General features: G+C 37.3%; 1 protein-coding gene across 4 annotated transcripts in view; it reads right to left on the bottom strand.

The window, feature by feature from the left end:
- The window catches only part of OPHN1 (oligophrenin 1), a 581,757-nt gene that overhangs the window by 396,174 nt on the left and 165,540 nt on the right, over nt 1–20,043 (bottom strand). For 3 of the 4 annotated variants that reach the window (XM_087427121.1, XM_004439895.3, XM_087427120.1), the window contains exon 3: nt 9,466–9,561. The exons of the other annotated variant lie outside the window; for it this stretch is intronic. In XM_087427121.1, coding sequence (XP_087283247.1) covers nt 9,466–9,561 — 96 coding nt within the window. The remainder of the gene's footprint in view (nt 1–9,465; nt 9,562–20,043) is intronic. 4 annotated transcript variants of the gene reach the window in all.

The raw sequence follows: 20,043 nt of genomic DNA, 5'->3' as shown, positions 1-20,043 counted from the left end.
ATCAGCATGGTCAGGTTCTGGTGAGAGCCCTCTTCCAGGTTGCATACTGCTGACTTTTCATTGTATTCTCACATGATGGAAAGAAGGTGAAAGAGCTCTCTGGAGTCTCTTTTATAAGGGCACTAATTCCACTCACGATGGCTCCACTTTCACGACCTAATCACCTCCCAAAGCCCCACCTCATAATACCATCACATCATGGGCTAGAATTTCAACATATGAATTTTAGGGGGGAAAAAACATTCAGTCCATTACAAAGTACAAATAAATCAAATCTTATCTTAACAATAATGATTAGAGTTTGGTGTCAAGATGGTGGTGTAGGTGGACTCTGAACTCACCTCCTCCCATGGACACCACAAATTTACAACTACTCTTAGAAAAATTACCCCTGAGAGAGAACTGAAAACTGGATAAAAAGAACCGCTGCAACAAGAGACAGTGCCGACTGAGGTGGAAGAGGCAGAAATTCATTTCTGTAGAGAAAAAGAGCCACCTTAACAAGCCGTAGCACTTCATGGCTGGCCAGGAGCAATCCTAAGGTATGCAGCCTTCCCTGGAGGAGTGGCGGATCTGACAGGGGGAGCATTACTGCTATAAGCAGCTTTTGGACTCAGCACACTGAGACAAGAGTCATAATACCTGGATTTGCTGTCTATTAACTTCAATGCGGAATACCCCCAGAAAAGCTATCAGACTTAAAGGGAAAAAAAAAAAGCCTGCTCTTAAAGGGTCCAAGCACAAATTTACCCATTTCAGAAAGAAACATAAAATCAGCAGAAAGAAATTTACACAGTCCTTTGGTGAAAAGAGACTCACTTGATAGGCTCTGGAAGCATCTTGGTGAGAGGTGAGACCTCTCCAGGGACTGAGACATTGGTGGCAGTCATTATCGTAACCTAGTACAGGCGTGATGACACAGATGCTGTCAGACGCCAATGGAGATTTTCCCCTGGCCTGTTACCCCAGGGGCTGCCCCGTTAGCCCAGGGGCTGCCCCATGCACCAGAGCATTGATTTAATACAGCTCAGCCAGGGCAGGTACCCCACCTTAGGGACTGGCCCCACCCAACAGCAAGCCCTCGGGCAACTTGTGGACCTGCATAGGCGGGATGCCTGGATCCTCTGCAGCCAGGTGAATGGGTCCACCTCTGTGGGGCAGAGCATGTGTGAGGAGAGGTTGGAGTATGACAGCAATGGTGGAGTGTGGGGGGCCTCAGCAGTGGGGTGACTTGGTCTGCCTCAGGGGGTTGGGGCACACGCATGGGGCAGGACTGTGTGTGTGGCCCTGTGGGTGGTGGGGCTTGTCAGCTGCAGAAGACTCGTGCTTCTCACAAGGTGCCACACAGGGGATTGGCCCCACCTTCCAAAGCCTGAAAAAACTGGGTACTCCCATGCCAAAGGCCAGCCCCATAAAGCTGCAATTCTGAGAGAGCTGACAACAGCCTTGCAGGCCGGAGGCATACAGCAATTGTAAGCCCTTGAGCGTAGCAACCAGCCATGCTGGGGGCCTACTCACTTAACAGAAAAACTGCAATAGGAAGGAGCTATTAGGCCTTGCAGCCAACTACGCTTGGGTTCCCCACACCTGATAAAGTGACTGAAGGAACTACAGCAGCCACATGCAGCTGAGAATCACGACCACTCAGCCAACGGGACAGACTAGCCTCTCCGGGCACCTGCAGCAGCCACATGCAGCTGAGAATCACGACCACTCAGCCAAGGGGACAGACTAGCCTCTCCAGGCACTTGCAGCAAGAGCAACCCTGCCACAACAGAAGGACAACACACGTAGCCCACATAGGGGTCATGCCTGAAATATTTGGAACTGGAGATGAGAGGTAAGCACACAGTGGGCCCTCATAAGGCATTTCTTACAAAAGGCCACCTCTCCAAGATCGGGAGTGTAGCTGACCTAACTAATATACAAAAATAAGCACAGAGAAAGAGGCAAAACGGGGAGACAAAAGAATACGTACCGAGTAAGGGGAGAGGACAAAACACAAGAAAAAGAACTATACAAAAGAGAAATAAACAATCTGCCTGAAAAAGAATTCAAACAAAAAGTCATAGGGAGGCTTACTGATCTTGGGAGCAGAACAGATGAACACAGTGAGAACTTCAACAAAGAACTGGAAAATATAAAAGCGAACCAATCAGAATTGAAGAATATAATACTGGAAATGAAAAACTCACTGGGGGAATCAATAGCACAGTAGATGATACAGAAGAATGGATCAGCGAGCTGGACAAAAGACTAGAGGAAATCACCCAAGCTGAACAGATAAAAGAAAAAAAAAATGAAAAGAATAAAAAGAGTGTAAGGGAACTCTCAAACAACATCAAGTGCACTAACATTCGTATTATAGGTGTCCCAGAAGGAGAAGAGTGAGACAAAATGGCAGAGAAACTATTTGAAGAAACAATAGCTGAAAACTTTCCTAACCTAAGTTAACAGACATCCAGGTACAGGAAACACAGAGAGCACCAAAAAAGATAAACCCAAAGAGGGCCACACCAAGACGCATAATAATTAAAATGTCAAGAATTAAAAATAAAGGGAGAATCCTAAAATACACAAGAGAAAGACAGCAAGTTACAAACAAAGGAAACCCTCTAAGGCTATCAGCTGACTTCTAAGCAGAAACCTTACAGGCTAGAAGAGAGTGAGGAGATATATTTAAAGTCCTAAAAGGAAAAAACCTACAACCAAGAATACTATACCTGGCAAAGGTATCATTCAGAATGGAACAGAGATTACAATTTTCCCAGACAAGCAAAAATTAAAGGAGTTGATCACCAAAAACCAGTCCTCCAAGAAATGCTAAAGGGACATATTTGAGGGGGAAGAGAAAACCACAAATAGGAAAAAAATATCTATTTCCATGATAAGATAGTAATGGATCCAAATGCACAAAAAAGAGGTTAGATATGATATCAAAAACATAAAATGTGGGGTGAGGGGAGTAAAAGAGCAGAACTTTTAGAAAGAGGTCAAACTAAAGAGACCATCAGCATAATATAGATTGCTATATATGTAAGTTAATATATATGAAGCTCATGATAATCACAAACCACAAACCTAGAATAAATACACAAAAAACAGAGAGAAAGGGACCTAAACATGAGAGTAAAGAAAGTCATCAAACCACAAGAGAAGAAGAAAGGAACAGAGAACAACTACTAAAACACCCTGAAAAAAAGCAACAACATGGCAGTAAGTACATTCTTATCAATAACTACTTTAAATGTCAATGGACTAAATGCTCCAATCAAAAGACACTGGGTGGCTGACTGGATAAAAAAGAAGACCCATATACATCCTGTGTACAAGAGACATGCTTCAGATCCAAAGACACTCTCAATTTGAAGTTGAGGGGATGGAAAAAGATACACCATGCAAATTGCAATGAAAAGAAAGCTGAGGTAGTAATACTTATCTCAGACAAAATAGACTTTAAAACAGAAACTGTAACAAGAGACAAAGAAGGGCATTACATAATGATAAAAGGAACAATCCAACAAGAGGATATAACACTCGTAAATCTCTGTGCACCCAACAAAGGAGCAGCTAAATATATAAAGCAATTATTAACAGAGATAAAAGGAGAAATAGACAGTAACACAACAGTAGGGAACTTGAACACTCCACTGAAAGCAATGGATACATCATCCAAACAGAAGATCAATAAAGAAACATTGGCCTTAAACAACATACTAGAGGAGATGAACTTAGTTGATATATACAGAACATTCCATCCCAAACCGCAGAATACACATTCTTTTCAAATGAACATGGAACATTCTCTAGGATTGATCACATATTAGGTCACAAAACAAGTCTCAATAAATTTAAGAAGAGTGAAATAATACCAAGCATCTTTTCTGACCACAACGGTATAAAACTAGAAATCAACTACAGGAAGAAAATCAGAAAAGTCACAAATACGAGGCAATTGAACAAAATGCTACTGAACAACGATTGGCTCAATGAAGGAATCAAAGGAGAAATAAAAAAAATACCTGGAGACAAATGAAAATGAAAATATGATATGGCAAAATTTATGGGATCCAGCAAAAGCAGTTCTAAGAGAGAAGTTTACAGTAATACAAACCTACCACAAATCACAAGAAAAACCTCAAATAAACAATCCAACAGTACACGTTAAGGAAGAGGAAAAAAAAGGAACAAACAAAGCCCCAAATCAGAAGAAGGAAGTAAATAATAAAAAATCAGTGCAGGAATAAATGATATAGAGACTAAATAACAATAGAAAAAAATCAATGAAACTAAGAGCTGGTTCTTTGAAAAGATAAACAAAATTGACAAACCCTTAGCTAGATTCACCAAGAAAAAAAGAAGGCTCAAATAAATAAAATCAGAAATGAAAGAGGAGCAATTACAACGGACACATCAGAAATACAAAGACAATGAGCAAACACCATGGAAAGGTATAGGCCGACAAATGGGATAATCTAGAGAAATGGAAAAATTCTTAGAATCATACAACCTTCCAAAACAGAATCAAGAAGAAATAGAGAAGTTGATAGACCAATAACAAGTAAGAAGACGGAAACAGTAATCAAAACCCTCCCCCCAAAAAAAGTCCAGGACTAGAGGGCTTCCCTGGTAAATTCTACCAAACATTCAAAGAAAACTTAATAACTATCCTTCTCAAACTCTTCCAAAAAGTCGAAGAGGAGGGGAAGCTTCCAAACTCATTCTGCGAACTCAATCTTACCCTGATACAAAAACCAGACAAGGACAATACAAAAAAAGAAAATTACATGCCAATATCACTCATGAACATCAATGCAAAAATCCTCAACAAAATACTAGCAATCAAATGCAACAATACATTAAAAAGATCATATACCACGATCAAGTGGGATTTATTCCAGGGATGCACGGATGGTTCAACATCCACAAATCATTCAACGTGATGCACCACATTAACAAAATGAAGGGTAAAAATCACATGCTCATCTCAATAGATGCAGAGAAAGCATTTGACAAGATACAGCATCCAATTATGATAAAAGCTCTGAATAAAATGGGTATAGAAGGAAAGTACCTCAACACAACGAAGGCCATATATGGCAAACCCACAGCTCACATCATTCTCAATGGAGAATAACTGAAAGTTATCCCTCTAAGAACAGGAACCAGACAAGGCTGTCCACTCTCATCCCTCCTATTTAACATAGTATTGGAAGTCCTAGCCAGAGCAATCAGGCAAGAAAAAGAAATAAAAGGGATCCAAATTGGAAAGGAAGAAGTGAAACTGTCACTATTTGCAGATGACATTATTTTACATATAGAAAACCCTAAAGAATCCACCAAAAAACTTTTAGAAATAATAAATGTATATGACAAATTTCCAGGATAAAAAAATCAATATACAAATCAGATACAAATCAGGTGTGTTTCTATACACTAACAATGAAGTAGCAGAAAGAGAAGTTAAGAATACAATCCCATTAACAATTGTAACAAAAAGAATAAAATACCTAGAAATAAATCTAATCACAGAGGTGAAAGACCTGTAACCTAGAAAATATAAAACATTGTTGAAAGAAATAGAGGAAGACACAATCAAAGGGAAAGATATTGCATGCTCTTGGACTGGAAGAATTAACATAGTTAAAATATCCATACCTCCTAAATCAATCTACAGATTCAATGCAATCACTATAAAAGTTACAATGAGATTTTTCACTGAAATCGAACAAAGAATCCTAAAATTTATATGGAACAACAAAAGACCCAAATAGCCAAAGATCATGAGAAAGAAGAACACAGGTGGAGGTATCACACTCCCTGACTTCAAAATATACTACAAAGCTATAGTAACCAAAACAGCATGGTACTGGCACAAAAACAGACACACAGATCAATGGAACAGAATCAAGAGCCCAAAAATAAACCCCCACATCTATGGACAGCTAATTTTCGACAAGGAAGCCAAGAACATACAATGGAGAAAAGAAATTCTCTTCAATATGTGGTGCTGGGAAAACTGGACAGCCATGTGCAAAAGGACGAAAGTGGACCATTATCTTACACCATACACAAATATTAACTGAAAATGGATTAAAGATTTGAATGTAACACCTGAAACCATAAAAGTCCTAAAAGAAAACTTAGGCAGTATGCTCTTGGACACTGGTCATAGCAGTATCTTTTTGAATGTCTCCTCAGGCAAAGCAAACAAAAGAAGAAATAATCAAATGAGACTACATCAACTAAAATGTTTCTGCACAGCAAAAGAAACTATCAAGAAAATGAAAACACCTAACGTTGGGAGAAGATATTTGCAAACCATATATCTGATAAGGGGTTAATCTCCAAAATATATAAAGAACTCATACATCTCAACAACAAAAAAACTAATAACCCAATTAAAAAATGGGCAAAACATCTGAACAGACATTTCTCCAAAGAAGATATACAGATGGCCAACAGGCACACGAAAAGTTGTTCAACATCATTAACTACCTGGAAAAGGCAAATCCAAACTACAATGAGATATCACTTCATGCCCATCAGAATGGCTATAATAAATAAGACAGGAAACAAGTGTTGGAGAGGATGTAGAGAGAAGATAACTCTCATACACTGCTGATGGGAGTGCAGACTGGTGCAGCCACTATGCAAAATAGTATGGAGATCCCTCAAAAAATTAAGAATAGAACTACCATATGATCCCGCTATTCCACTGCTGGGTATTTATCCAAAGAACATGAAAACACCAATGCGTAAAGATACATGCACCCTTATGTTCATTGCAGCATTCTTCACAATAGCCAAGACTTGGAAGCAACCTAGGTGCTCATCAAGAGACGAATGGATGAAGAAGATGTGGTATATATACACAATGGAATACTACTTAGCCATAAGAAACTATGAAATCCAGCCACTTGTGACAACATGGATGGACCTTGAGAGTATTATGCTAAATGAAATAAGTCAGAGGGAGAAAGTCAAATACCATATGATCTCACTCATAAGTACAAGATAAAACCAGCAACAAACAATCACAGAGAGACAGAGATTGGATTGGTAGTTACCAGAGGGGAAGGGAGGGGGTAGGAGGGCAAAAGGGATGATTAGGCATATGTGTGTGGTGACAGATTGTAATTAGTCTTTGGGTAGTGAACATAATGTCATCTACACAGAAATGGAAATATAATCATGTATAACTGAAATTTATATAATGTTATAAACCAATGTGACCACAATAAAAAAAATCTTAAAAAAAAGGAAGATAGGGGCCGGCCCACTGGCATAGTGCTTAAGTTTGCACACTCCACTTTGGTGGCCTGGGGTTCGCGGGTTTGGATCCCAGGCATGGACCTGGCACCACTTATCAAGTCATCCTGTGGCAGGGGTCCCACACATAAAGTAGAAGAAGATGGGCACGGATGCTAGCCCAGAGCCAATCTTCCTCAGCAAAAAGAGGAAGACTGGCAACGGATGTTAGCTCAGGGCTAGTCTTCCTCAAAAAAAAAAAAATTAGTGCTAGAAAAACAAAAGGAAGAGAGAGGACACTAAAAGACAGGTGGAAATAGCACCAGCATGTACTAAAAAGGAAACAAAATGTCAACTGAGAAGGGAATAAGGAAAATGAATACACTCATTGAAAATAAACAGCAGGCTCTGGTCTACAAAAGAAACAATAATTATTAAATAGCTAACATTTATTCAGGCACTGAGCACACTTGGCATTGATCACCTCATCTCCATTTTACAGATTAGAAAAATGAACACTCAGAGAGGTGAAGTCACTTGCTTAGATTATACAGCCAATAAGTTGCAAAGCTAGTGTCCAAACTTGGGCTGTCTGACTTCAGAACCCATAATATTAACTTTCAAATAAGTCATGCCCTTAGACTAAAATAGATTTGCAGAAGTAGAATGGAGTGAATAAAGAAATAATCCAAATGCAAATGTCTGCCTCACTAGTTATACCACCACATTTAACCAAAATAAATAGTTACCAATCTTAATTCCAAAAAAGTTTTCATTGCAGTATTATTTATAATAATAAAAAATTGGAAATAAGCTAAATTTCCAACAAGAGTTGAATATTATATAAAGTATGGCTCCCATAATAATGAAATTCGAATGCTTCCATTATTCATCCATTCAGCAAACATGTATTGAGCATCAACTACATGCTAGGCACTCCTCTATCTGCTAGGGAAACAGCAGTGAACAAAACAATGTCCTTGCCCCTCATGAAATTTACAAAGAATTTTAAATGGCATGAGAAAATCCTTACAGTAAAATGTTAGGTTAAAAAGATAAAATTATGTATTTAGTCTGAACTAAATTGCACACACATGAAACAGATACATGTTAAAAAGAGATTAAAAGATAATATGCCAATACTTCCAATATATTGCTTCTGTGCCAGGATATCTTATTATCATAGGTAATTTTATTCTTTTATATATTATTTATATTTACTACAATGAATATATAATAATACATTTTTATATTTTAGTTCTTGAGTTCATAAATATGATTCTGTCACTAACTTGTTTCAGTGAAATTAGATCATTCACAATAGTTCTGTGGTTCAGTGTTCTCATCTAGCAAATGCTTTGCACTAACTCTTTAACTCAGTGATCACCAAGCTTTTTTCTTAAATGGCCAGAAGGCAAATACTTTAGGCTATGCAAGCTATCCAGTCTCCGCCACTACTCAATGCTACTGTTGTACCACTAAAGCACCTAAGTGTGCTTTATTAAATAAGTGTGGCTATATTCCAACAAAATTTTATTTACAAAAATGGTATGGGCAAGATTTGGCCAAAGGGTCATAGTTTGCTGACACCACATCAACTTTGTAACAACTAACACAAAGTTCTTTTTACTTAAGTATGCTGTTCAATCTCCTCTTTGTAACATCCTTGAGAGATAGATACTAACCACATTTTACAGAAACAAGACTAAGGCTCAGAGAGAGGAAATATCTTGTTCAAGATCACACAGCCCATAGAGTGAGTTGTTAAATTCAGTTCCCAAGGGAAATGCCAAATCTCCTGTTGCCTGAAAAACTGTACATACATAAATCCAATTTTAAACTTTCTGGGGGAATTTGTTCCTTAGAAAAATATTACTCTGAATCATTCTGGAAACTAAACAAAATCACTCTTTAATTTATACTTTGCAAAAAATGTTCATGTATTAGATTATTTAGAGAAAAATTGCCTTGCAGATTGACTGAGTCAAAGGCCTCAACAGAAGTTTAAGGGATATCTTTGGATTGCTTTTGTGTGAGGAGGAATTGGGACTGTAAGGGAATGTTTCTTTATCCTGCTTAAGCAGTCTCCCAGGAGCTTGGCACTGGACTACAGGGGATAAAGATGCCCAAGTTCTCTGTATCCACAACCAAGGAGGCTACATCATCTCAGACCTGCAATGAGAGGCACATGCTCATACGTAGCTGAAGACTTACCAATGTTAATCTCGTCATCAGTCAGAGTGTCTCCAATGAAATCAAACTGAAAGGACTGAAGCGTCTGGGAAAATTTCTGAACAGCTGAGGAATAATCTGCAACGGAAGGGAAACAGGAGAAATGGTCAACACTGCTGCCCTTTGATTGATTTCTTCGTCTCTGTTAGGGCAGATTGAAGAAAAGCATAGGGAAGTGCTTCTGGCAGGTAACAACTTGCACTTAATGAAGCCAAACAAAAGATCAGACCTTCAGTAGAAGATTTGAGCAAGTAAAACCACATATTAAAGAGGAAGGAGTGAACCTTAGTGCAATCTTACTTTAAGACATGGGATATGTTTTATCTTCAATCCCTGAACACTCTGACCTGTTCTACCCAAGGCCTGTAAGACTTAAAGTTACTTAGTTGTACACCTAAGAGAGTCTCCTTAAGCAATGAGCGCTACTATGGGCAATGAACGAGATGCTTTCTCACCTCTCATCAAACAAATATTTACAATCATTCTACAAAGAAAAATTTAGCTCCATGTCCCAGAGCTACCTGGAAGAGCTGAAATTAGAAGGCAGGTGGTCTGTCTGCCTCTGGAGGGCCCTTTCCATGACAACATAGGCAACACCTGAACATTTTACGCATTAACCAGATGGCAGCCTGGGTTAGGATACTATCTGACAAAGAAACAAATTTAACTTGCTCACAGAGTATTCACCTAGGAACCTAAACTAAGGAGAAAATGAATGAAAAAACTGATGGTGCTATGGCCAGAAAAATGTATTTAATTTTGGTCAATGATTTTTAAATTTATTATACAAAGTTTCAATGATGTTATAAAATTATATGACAATTGAGTTACATCAGCATCATGGTGGACAGAGGCAGGTTGAACCAGTGACCAAAGGCATTGGGAACAGCTGCAGAACTGGTGACCCAGCCCCCAGTGGTGGCACCCCCACACCAACTTTACGTAATAGGGGAATGAATACAAGTCCCTGGGTCTCTGGGCCCCCAGCAGCAACAGCAACATCCACGAACCCAGAAAACTTGGCATGGTGCAACAAGCAGCCCCAGACAAACTGGGCGCACCAGGAGAGCTGGTGCATGGGGCAGCAGCATCTGAGTCCACGGAGCCAGTGGAGGAACATAATATCCAGGCGAACTCAGAAGCAGCAGAAGTGCTCACAGCCTGGTGACCTCAGTTGTGTCAACTGAGTACAGTGACATTGTAAGCAGCAAGGCACAGGCAGCACAAGGAGGGTACTGATGATGCCTCTAGAAGAGGCAGTGGAGGGTGGAAAGTGCAAGCTCTCAAATACAACCAGAAGCAGTTCAGAACCAAAGTAACCAAAGCCTTATCCAAATAAGAAAGGTGGTTACTATAACAAATGTGCTGGCAGAGGATCAACTCATCAAGAACCATGAAGAACTACAATGACACAGAAGAACAGAAAGAGGATGAAAACTCTCCAGAAAACTAACTTGAAGTTACAGAAGATTACAATCTAACTGACAGAGAATTCAAAATAGCTATCATGAAGAAACTCAACGAGTTACAAGAAAACTCAGAAAGCAGTTCAATGAGCTCCAGAAAAAAAATTAATGAACAGAAGGAGTACTTCACCAAAGAGACTGAAACTCTAAAAAAAAAAAAAAAAAAAAAAAAAAAAACCAGAAATTCTGGAAATGAAAAACACAATGAGATAAAAAATAACAAACAAATCATTAAAAATAGAGCAGATCTTATGAAAGAGAGAATTAGTGAGCTTGAAGATAGAAACCTACAAATGATTCAGGTGGAGGAGGAGAGAGAACAAAGATTTTTAAAAAAATGAAGAAATTCTTCAAGAAATATCACTCAATTACAAAAAGTGACATAAGGATTAAACAAATCCCAGAGGGAGAAAAGAGGGGGAAAGGAGACGAGAGCTTATTCAAAGAAATAATAGCTGAGAACCGCCCAAACCAGGAAGGAACTGGACATGCAAGCAAATGAAGCTAAAGAACTCCTAATTATCTCAATGCAAAAATACTTCCTCGAATGCATATAATATTAAAACTGTCAAAAGAAAATGACAAAGAAAAAATATTAAGAGTAGCAAGAGAGAAGAAAATTACCTACAAAGGAATCCTGATCAAGCTTTAAGCAGATTTCTCAGCAGAAAATCTACAGGCTAAGAAAGAGTGGACACAAGAGACAAAGAAGAGCATTACATAATGATAAAAGGGACATTCCACCAAGAAGACATACTATTCATTAATATATATGCATCTAACATAGGAGCACCAGAGTATATAAAGCAACTAATAACAGACCTAAAGGGAGAAATTAACAGCAACACAAAATAGTAGGGGACCTCAACACCCCACTTACATCAATGGATAGATCATCCAGACAGAAAGCCAACAAGGAAATAGTGGAATTAAACAAAAAATTAGACCAGATGGACTTAATAGATATATATAGAACACTCCATCCAAAAACAGCAGAACACACATTCTTCTCAAATGCATGTGTAACACTCACAAAGATAGAACTTATGTTGGGAAACAAAGCAAGCCTCAATACATTTAAGAAGATTGAAATATATCAGGCAGCTTTTCCTACCATAATGCTATGAAACTAGAAATCAACTCCAAGAAAATAGCTGGGAAAGCCACAAATGTGTGGAGACGAAACAACATCCTACTGAACAAATATTGGGTCAATGGAGAAATCAAAAAAATACCTAGAGACCAATTAAAATGAAAAGATAAAATACCAACTCATATGGGATGTAGCAAATGTGATACTAAGAGGAAAATTTATAGCAATACAAGCCTACCTCAACAAAGAAGAAGAATCTCAAATAAACAAGCTTACTATATAAATAAAAGGACTAGAAAAAGGATAACAAGTAAAGCCCAAAGTCAGTAGAAGGCAAGAAATAATAAAAATCACAGCAGAAATAAACACAATAGAGACAAAAAAATAGAAAAGATTGAGGGCTGGTTCTCTGAGATGATAAACAAAATGGACAAACCCTTAGCCAGACTCACTAAGAAAAAAAGAGAGAAGAATCAAATAAATAAAATCAGAAATGAAAGCGGAAAAATTACAACAGACACCACAGAAATACAAAGGATTATAAGAGAATACTATGAAAAGCTATATGCAAACAAACTGGATAATCTAGAAAAAAATGCATAAATTCATAGAATCATACAACCTCCCAAACCTCTATGTTTCAAGAAGAAACATAGAATCCAAATAGACCAATCACAAGCAAAGAGATTGAAACAGTAATCAAAAATCTCCCAAAAAACAAAAGTCCAGGACCAGAAGGCTCTCAGGTGAATTCTACCAAACATTCAAAGAAGACTCAATTCCTATCCTTCTCAAACTTTTCCAGAAAATTGAAGAGGATGAGACACTTCCTAACTCATTTTATGAGGCCAACATTACCCTGATACTAAAACCAGAAAAGGACAAAACAAAAAAGGAAACTTACAGGCCAATATCACTAATGAATATAGATGCAAATATTCTTAACAAAATATTAGCAAATCAAATACAACAATACGTTAAAAGGATCATACACCACGATCAACTGGGACTTATTCCAGGGATTGGGGATGGTTCAACATCAGCAAATCAGTGAAAGCGATACACCACATTAACAAAATAATGAATAAAAATCATGTGATCATCTCAATAGATGCAGAGAAAACATTTGACAAGATCCCACATCCACTTACAATAAAAACTCTGAATAAAATGGATATGGAAGGAAAGTACTTCAACATAATAAAGGCCATATATGACATACCCACAGTCAACATCATACTCAACAGTGAAAAACTGAAAGTCATCCCTCTGAGAATAGGAACAAAACAAGAATGTCCACTCTCACCACTCTTATACGACATACTACTGAAAGTTTTAGCCAGAGAAATTAGGCAAGAAAAAGAAATAAAAGGGATCCAAATTGGAAAGGAAGAAGTAAAACTCTCATTATGTGTGGATGACATGATTCTATATATAGAAAACTCTAAAGAATCCACCAAAAAACTATTAGAAATAATTAATGAATACAGTGAATTTGCAGGGCCCAAAATCAACATACAAAAGTCAGTTGCATTTCTATACAATAATAATGAACTAGTAGAAACAGAAATCAAGAATACAATCCCATTTATAATCACAACAAAAAGAGTAAAATACTTAAGTATAAATTTAACCAAGGAGGTGCAAGACCTATACACCAAAAACTATAAGAAATTATTGAAAGAAATCAAAGACATAAAGAAATGGAAAGATATTCCAGGCTCATGGATTGGAAGAATTGACATAATTAAAATGTCCATATTACCTAAAGCAATCTACAGGTTCAATGCAATCCAAATCAGAATCCCAATGACAATCTTCATGGAAATGGAACAAAAAATCCTAAAATTTATATGGAACAAGAAAAGAACCTGAATAACCAAAACAATCCTGGAAAAGCAAGAACAAAGATGAAGGTATCATATTTTCTGAATTCAAATTATAGTACAAAGCTATAATAATCAAAACAGTATGGTACTGGCAGAAAAATAGAAACACAGATCAATGGAACAGAATTAAGAGCCCAGAAATAAAACCACACATCTGTAGACAGCTAATCCTTGATAAAGGAGCCAAGAACATACAATGGACAAAGGAAAGTCTCTTCACTAAATGGTGCTGGGAAAACTAGACAGCCAAGTGCAAAAGAATGAAAGTAGACCATTACCATACACCATACACAAAAGTTAACTCAAAATGGATTAAAGACTTGACTGTAAGACCTGAAACAATAAAACTCTTAGAAGAAAATAGAGGCAGTACGCTCTTTCACATCAGTCTTAGCAGTATCTTTCTGAATACCATGTCTACTCAAGAAAAGAAAACAAAAGAAAAAAATAAACAAATGGGACTACATCAAACTAAAAAGCTTCTGCACAGCAAAGGAAACCATCAACAAAAGGAAAAGAAAACCCACCAACCGGGAGAAAATAATTACAAATCATATATGCGACAAGGGGTTGATTTCAAAAACATATCAAGAACTCATACAACTCACAAGAAAAAACTGAACAACCCAGTTAAAAAATGCACAGAGGATCTGAACAGACATTTTTCCAAAGAAGATATACAGATGGGCAACAGGCTCATGAAAAGATGTTCAACATCATGAATTAGGGAATTGCAAATCAAAACTACAATGAGATATCACCTCATACCCATCGAAATGGCTATAATTGGGGCCAGTCTGGTGGTGTAGTGGTTAAGTTCATGTGCTCTGCTTTGGTGGCCTGGGGTTCATGGGTTTGGATCCCGGGTGCAGACCCATGCACCACCATGCTGTGGTGGCATCCCACATGAAAAATAGAGGAAGATTGGCACAGATGGTAGCTCAGGGCTAATCTTCCTCAGCAAAAAGAAAGAAGAAGATTGGCAATGGATGTTAGCTCCAGGCCAATCTTCCTCACCAAAAAACAAAAACAAACAAAAATGGCTATAGTTAACAAATCAAGAAACAACAAGTGTTGGAGAGAATGTGGAGAAAAGGAAACTCTCAAACACTGCTGGTGCAAACTGGTGTGGCCACTATGGGAAACAGTATGGAGATTTCTCAAAAAATTAAAAATTGAAATACCATATCATCCAGGTATTCCACTACTGGGTATTTATCCAAAGAACATGAAACCTTTTTGAATTCAAAAAGATTTATGCATCACTATGTTCATCGCAGCATTATTCACGATAGCCAATATGTGGAAGGAACCCAAGTTCCCATCAATGTATGAATGCATAAAGAAGATGTGATATATATATTCAATAGAATACTACTCAGCCATAAAAATGACAAAATCACATCATTTGTGACAACATAGATGGACCTTGAGGGTATTAGTGAAGTGAAATAAGTCAGACAGAGAAAGACAAATACCGTATGATTTCACTCATACATAGATAAGGAGAACAGATTAGTGATTACCAGAGGGGAAGGGGGTTGGGGGAGTGTAAAAGGGGAAAAAGGGCACACATGTATGGTGATGGATAAAATCTAGACTATTGGTGGTGAGCACGATGCAGTCTATACAGAAACTGAAATATAATAATGTTGACCTGAAATTTACACAATGTTATAAGCCAATCTGACCTCAATCAAATAAAAAAAATATCACAAGTAGCTACTATTTTGACAGTTATCTTTATGGAAATTTTTAAATTATGACCTTCACCAAGAGGTCCAGTCAAACTCTCCATCCTTGCTAACCCAAGAGTTGTTCTCAGGCCAGTAGCATCATCATCACCTGGGAGCTTGATGGAAATACACATTCCCAGGTCACACCCCAGACCTGCTGAATTAGAAACTCCATTTTTATATGATCCTTAGGGGATTAGTATGCTCTTTAAAGTTTGAGGTGCACTGCTTTCACAAACTAAAGAACCCATTAGACCATCTTCTAAGAAGCTCAAGCTTGTTGGTTATTTTTGGTTCCCTTTTCCTATTTCTTCTTTCACTTCCTAGTTTCATCATCCTCCACCTTCACATCTATCAGACACACAGACTTACTGAGAGTTTTGCCCTCAGGCTAACAGAAAGGGAAACAATAAGCTATCATGTGTAAACACAATAAAACATGTTCAGGCATTTGGCTGGAACAGATTAACCAACCAAGAATTTTATTACCAGCTTGTCTATGTCTCATTTTCAGAAGTACTTATTTTCGGCATGTAGAGCCTTGATCCTTTGAACATATCATTGGTGATAATAATAAAAATGATAATCAAGATTTAACAGAGATTGGGGACTGCAGACCAGGTTACCATGCCTTGCCAAATTTCCACACTTTAGAATCACACTTGCCACTTCAAATCTGGGCCACATAAATGTGAGAGGAGCATGCATTCCCTGCTTTCCACATTTCATCAGCAAAGAGAACACAAAACTGGCTCCATGTCTGCAAAACGGTCACTTTTCTCTGGCCTCCTTGGCAAGCAGCAGAAAAAGGTAAGCCTAGAATTCCCTATGTGCTCTCTGTTTCACTCAGTGACATTAAATAAAAATATTCATTATATTGCCCTTTCACACATACCAGGATTTCTTAAATTTTACTTGAGTCAAGTAAGATAGATATTAATCACTCCTCTTTTAGAATTATCTGAAAATTTCAGAAACCACAAATATTATGATTTTCAACGTTTATATTATTTTGTATGCATGGAGCAAAAAAGGAATTGCATTCGTTCCCTTTTTCATTATTTGCACCAACTTCTCTTCTCCAGACTTCTTGGCTTCAAAACTTTTACCTTACATCTGCACAGAGATTGAAAAAGTTTATGAAGAACTTTCCACAAACACTTTCATTTACTCTTCCCAACTATCCACAGGTAGGTGTTACTAGCCTCACCTTATAAACAAACAAAACAATGAGACAACGCAGACAAATCGCATTCACAAATATGAAGAGGCATAAATTAACAGCACTTCATGGAGAGAAGGTCTTATTTATGTGGCCTCTGTACTGAAGAAAGTGCCAGGAAATACACAAATGTTTGAGATAAATGAGTTGGTGACTTCTGGACTCCAAAGAATCAACAGATAACTTAGAAATGCTTGTCATGTATGGGACATTTATTTCCTTATCATGCTAAAATTCACTGCATCACTGCAAACCATGTAAACTCATCATTTTATCTTCCCCAATATTTCCTCATCTCTGCCCATCAAGCCACTATCTCATATTTCAAACTAACTTTGAGGGTTCACTCTCCATCACCTTCTTATTTATTCATGTGTTTTCTATGACTTTTTTTCTCACATTTTCCTTACTCATTCTAGAATGGAGCTAGATAGTGCTTTTTAGGCAATTGAGGCTTTCTGGAAATGAGGTAGAATATAAATAGGATAACTTGGTTATTTAGTTAATTAATTAATGTCATATACACACAAATTTGTTCTTTATCACTATACTCTTCAATGGAATCATATAGAATATACTCTTTTATGTCTAAAATATGTAGGTCTGCAAAATGCCTTGCAAATTCATCTATTCAGCAATTAATTCTTTTGGTTGATGAGTAGTATTCCATTGTGTAAATATGCCATAATTCATTCATTTACCTATTCATGGACATCTGTGATGTTTCTAGTTTTTCACTATTGTGAATAAAGCTGCTATAAACATTAAGGCTTAATCCTTTCTTGGATATAAGTTTTCACTTCTCCCAAGTAAATACCTAGGAGTCCAATGAATGGAAGATATGGTTAGTTGGTAAGTGTGTGTTAAGCAATATAATCTAACAATGTACCTAGAGGAACTGGAAAAAGAAGAACAAACAAAGCCCAAAATCAGTAGAAGGAACGAAATAAGAAAAATCAGAGTAAAAATAAATGAAATAGAGACTAAAAGAACAATAGAAAAAAATCAATGAAACTAAGAGCTAGTTCTTTGAAAACATAAACAAAATTGACAAACCTTTAGCTAGACTCACCAATAAAAAAATAAAGAAGGCTCAAATAAAATCAGAAATGAAAGAGGAGAAATTTCAATGGACACCTCAGAAATACAAAAGAATATAAGAGAATACTATGAAAAGCTACATGCCAACAAATTGGATAATCTAGAAGAAATGGATACATCTTAGAATCATACAACCTTTCAAAACTGAATCAAGAAGAAATAGAGAAGTTGAATAGACCAATCATCAGTAAGGAGATCAAAACAGTAATCAAAAACCTCCCCCAAAATAAAAGTCCAGGACCAGATGGCTTCACTGGTGAATTCTACCAAACATTCAAAGAAGACTTCATACCTATACTTCTCAAACTCTTCCAAAAATTTGAAGAGGAGGGGAAGATTCCTAACTCATTCTATGAAGACAACATCACCCTGATACCAAAAGCAGACAAGAATAACACGAAAAAAGAAAATTACAGGCCAAGATCACTGATGAATATTGATGCAAAAATCCTAAACAAAATACTAGCAAATCAAATACAACAATACATTAAAAAGAGCATACATCATGATGAAGTGGGATTTATTCCAGGGATGGAAGGATGGCCCAACATTCACAAATCAATCAACCTTATATACCACATTAACAAAATGAAAAATAAAAATCACATGCTCATGTCAATAGATGCAGGGAAAGCATTTGACAAGATCCAACATCTATTTCTGGTAAGAACCCTGAAGAAAATGGGTATAGAAGGAAAGCACCTCAACATAATAAAGGCCATATGACAAATCCACAGCTAATATAATTCACAATGGTGAAAAACAGAAAGCTATCCCTCTAAGAACAGGAATCAGCCAAGGATACCCAGTTTCACCACTCTCATTTAACATAGTATTGGAAGTCCTAGCCAGAGCAATCAGGCAAGAAAATAAATAAAAGAGATCCAAATTGGGAAGGAAGAAGTGAAAGTGTCACTATTTGCAGATGCCATGATTTTATATATAGAAAACTCTAAAGAATCCACCAAAAACTTTGAGAAATAATAAATGAATATGGCAAAATGCCAGGACACAAAATCAACATACAAAATCAGTTGTGTTTCAATAAACTAACCACAAAGTAGCAGAAAGAGAAATTAAGAATACAATCCCATTTACAATTGCAACAAAAAGAACAAAACACCAAGGAATAAACTTAACCAAAGAGGTCCAAGATCTGTACACTGGAAACTATAACACATTGTTGAAAGAAATAGAAGAAGACACAAATAAATGGAAAGATATTTTGTGCTCTTGGATTAGAAGAATTAACATAGTTAAAATGTCCATACATCCTAAAGCAATCTATAGATTAAATGCAATCTCTATCAAAGACCCAACGACATTTTTCACAAAAATAGAAGAAAGAATCCTAAAATTAAATGGAACAACAAAAGACCCAGAGTAGCCAAAGGAATCCTGAGAAAATAGGACAAAGCTGGAGGTATCACACTCCCTGATTTTTTGTGTGTATGTGTGAGGAAGATTGGCCCTGAGCTAACATCTACCAATCTTCCCCTTTTTTGGCTGAGGAAGACTGGCCCTGGGCTAACATCCATGCCCATCTTCCTCTACTTTATATGGGACGCCACCACAGCATGGCTTGACAAGTGGTGTGTCCCTGCATGCCCGGGATCCAAACCAGCGAACCCTGGGATGCTGCAGCAGAGTGTAGGCACTTAATTGCCTGTGCCACCGGGCCGGCCCCAACACACTCCCTGATTTCAAAATATACTACAAAGCTATAGTAACCAAAACAGCAGGGTACTGGCAGAAAAACAGACACACAGATCAATGGAAAAGAATCGAGAGCCCAGAAATAAAACCACACACCTATAGACAGCTAATTTTCGACAAGGGAGCTAAGAACATACAGTGAGAAAGGGGAGTCTCTTCAATAAATGGTGCTGGGAAAACTGGATAGCCACATGCAAAAGAATGAAAGTAGACTATTATCTTACACCATACACAAAAACTAACTCAAAATGGATTAAACACTTGAATGTAAAACCTGAAGCCATGAAACTTCAAGAAGGAAACATAGGCAGTACACTCTTCGACATCAGTCTTTGCA

Source organism: Ceratotherium simum, chromosome X, assembly GCF_057802395.1.
Source record: "Ceratotherium simum simum isolate JZ-2026a chromosome X, ASM5780239v1, whole genome shotgun sequence".
NCBI lineage: Eukaryota > Metazoa > Chordata > Mammalia > Perissodactyla > Rhinocerotidae > Ceratotherium > Ceratotherium simum.
Note: the sequence above shows the minus strand (reverse complement) of the source record. Positions and strands in the feature narration are given on the sequence as shown.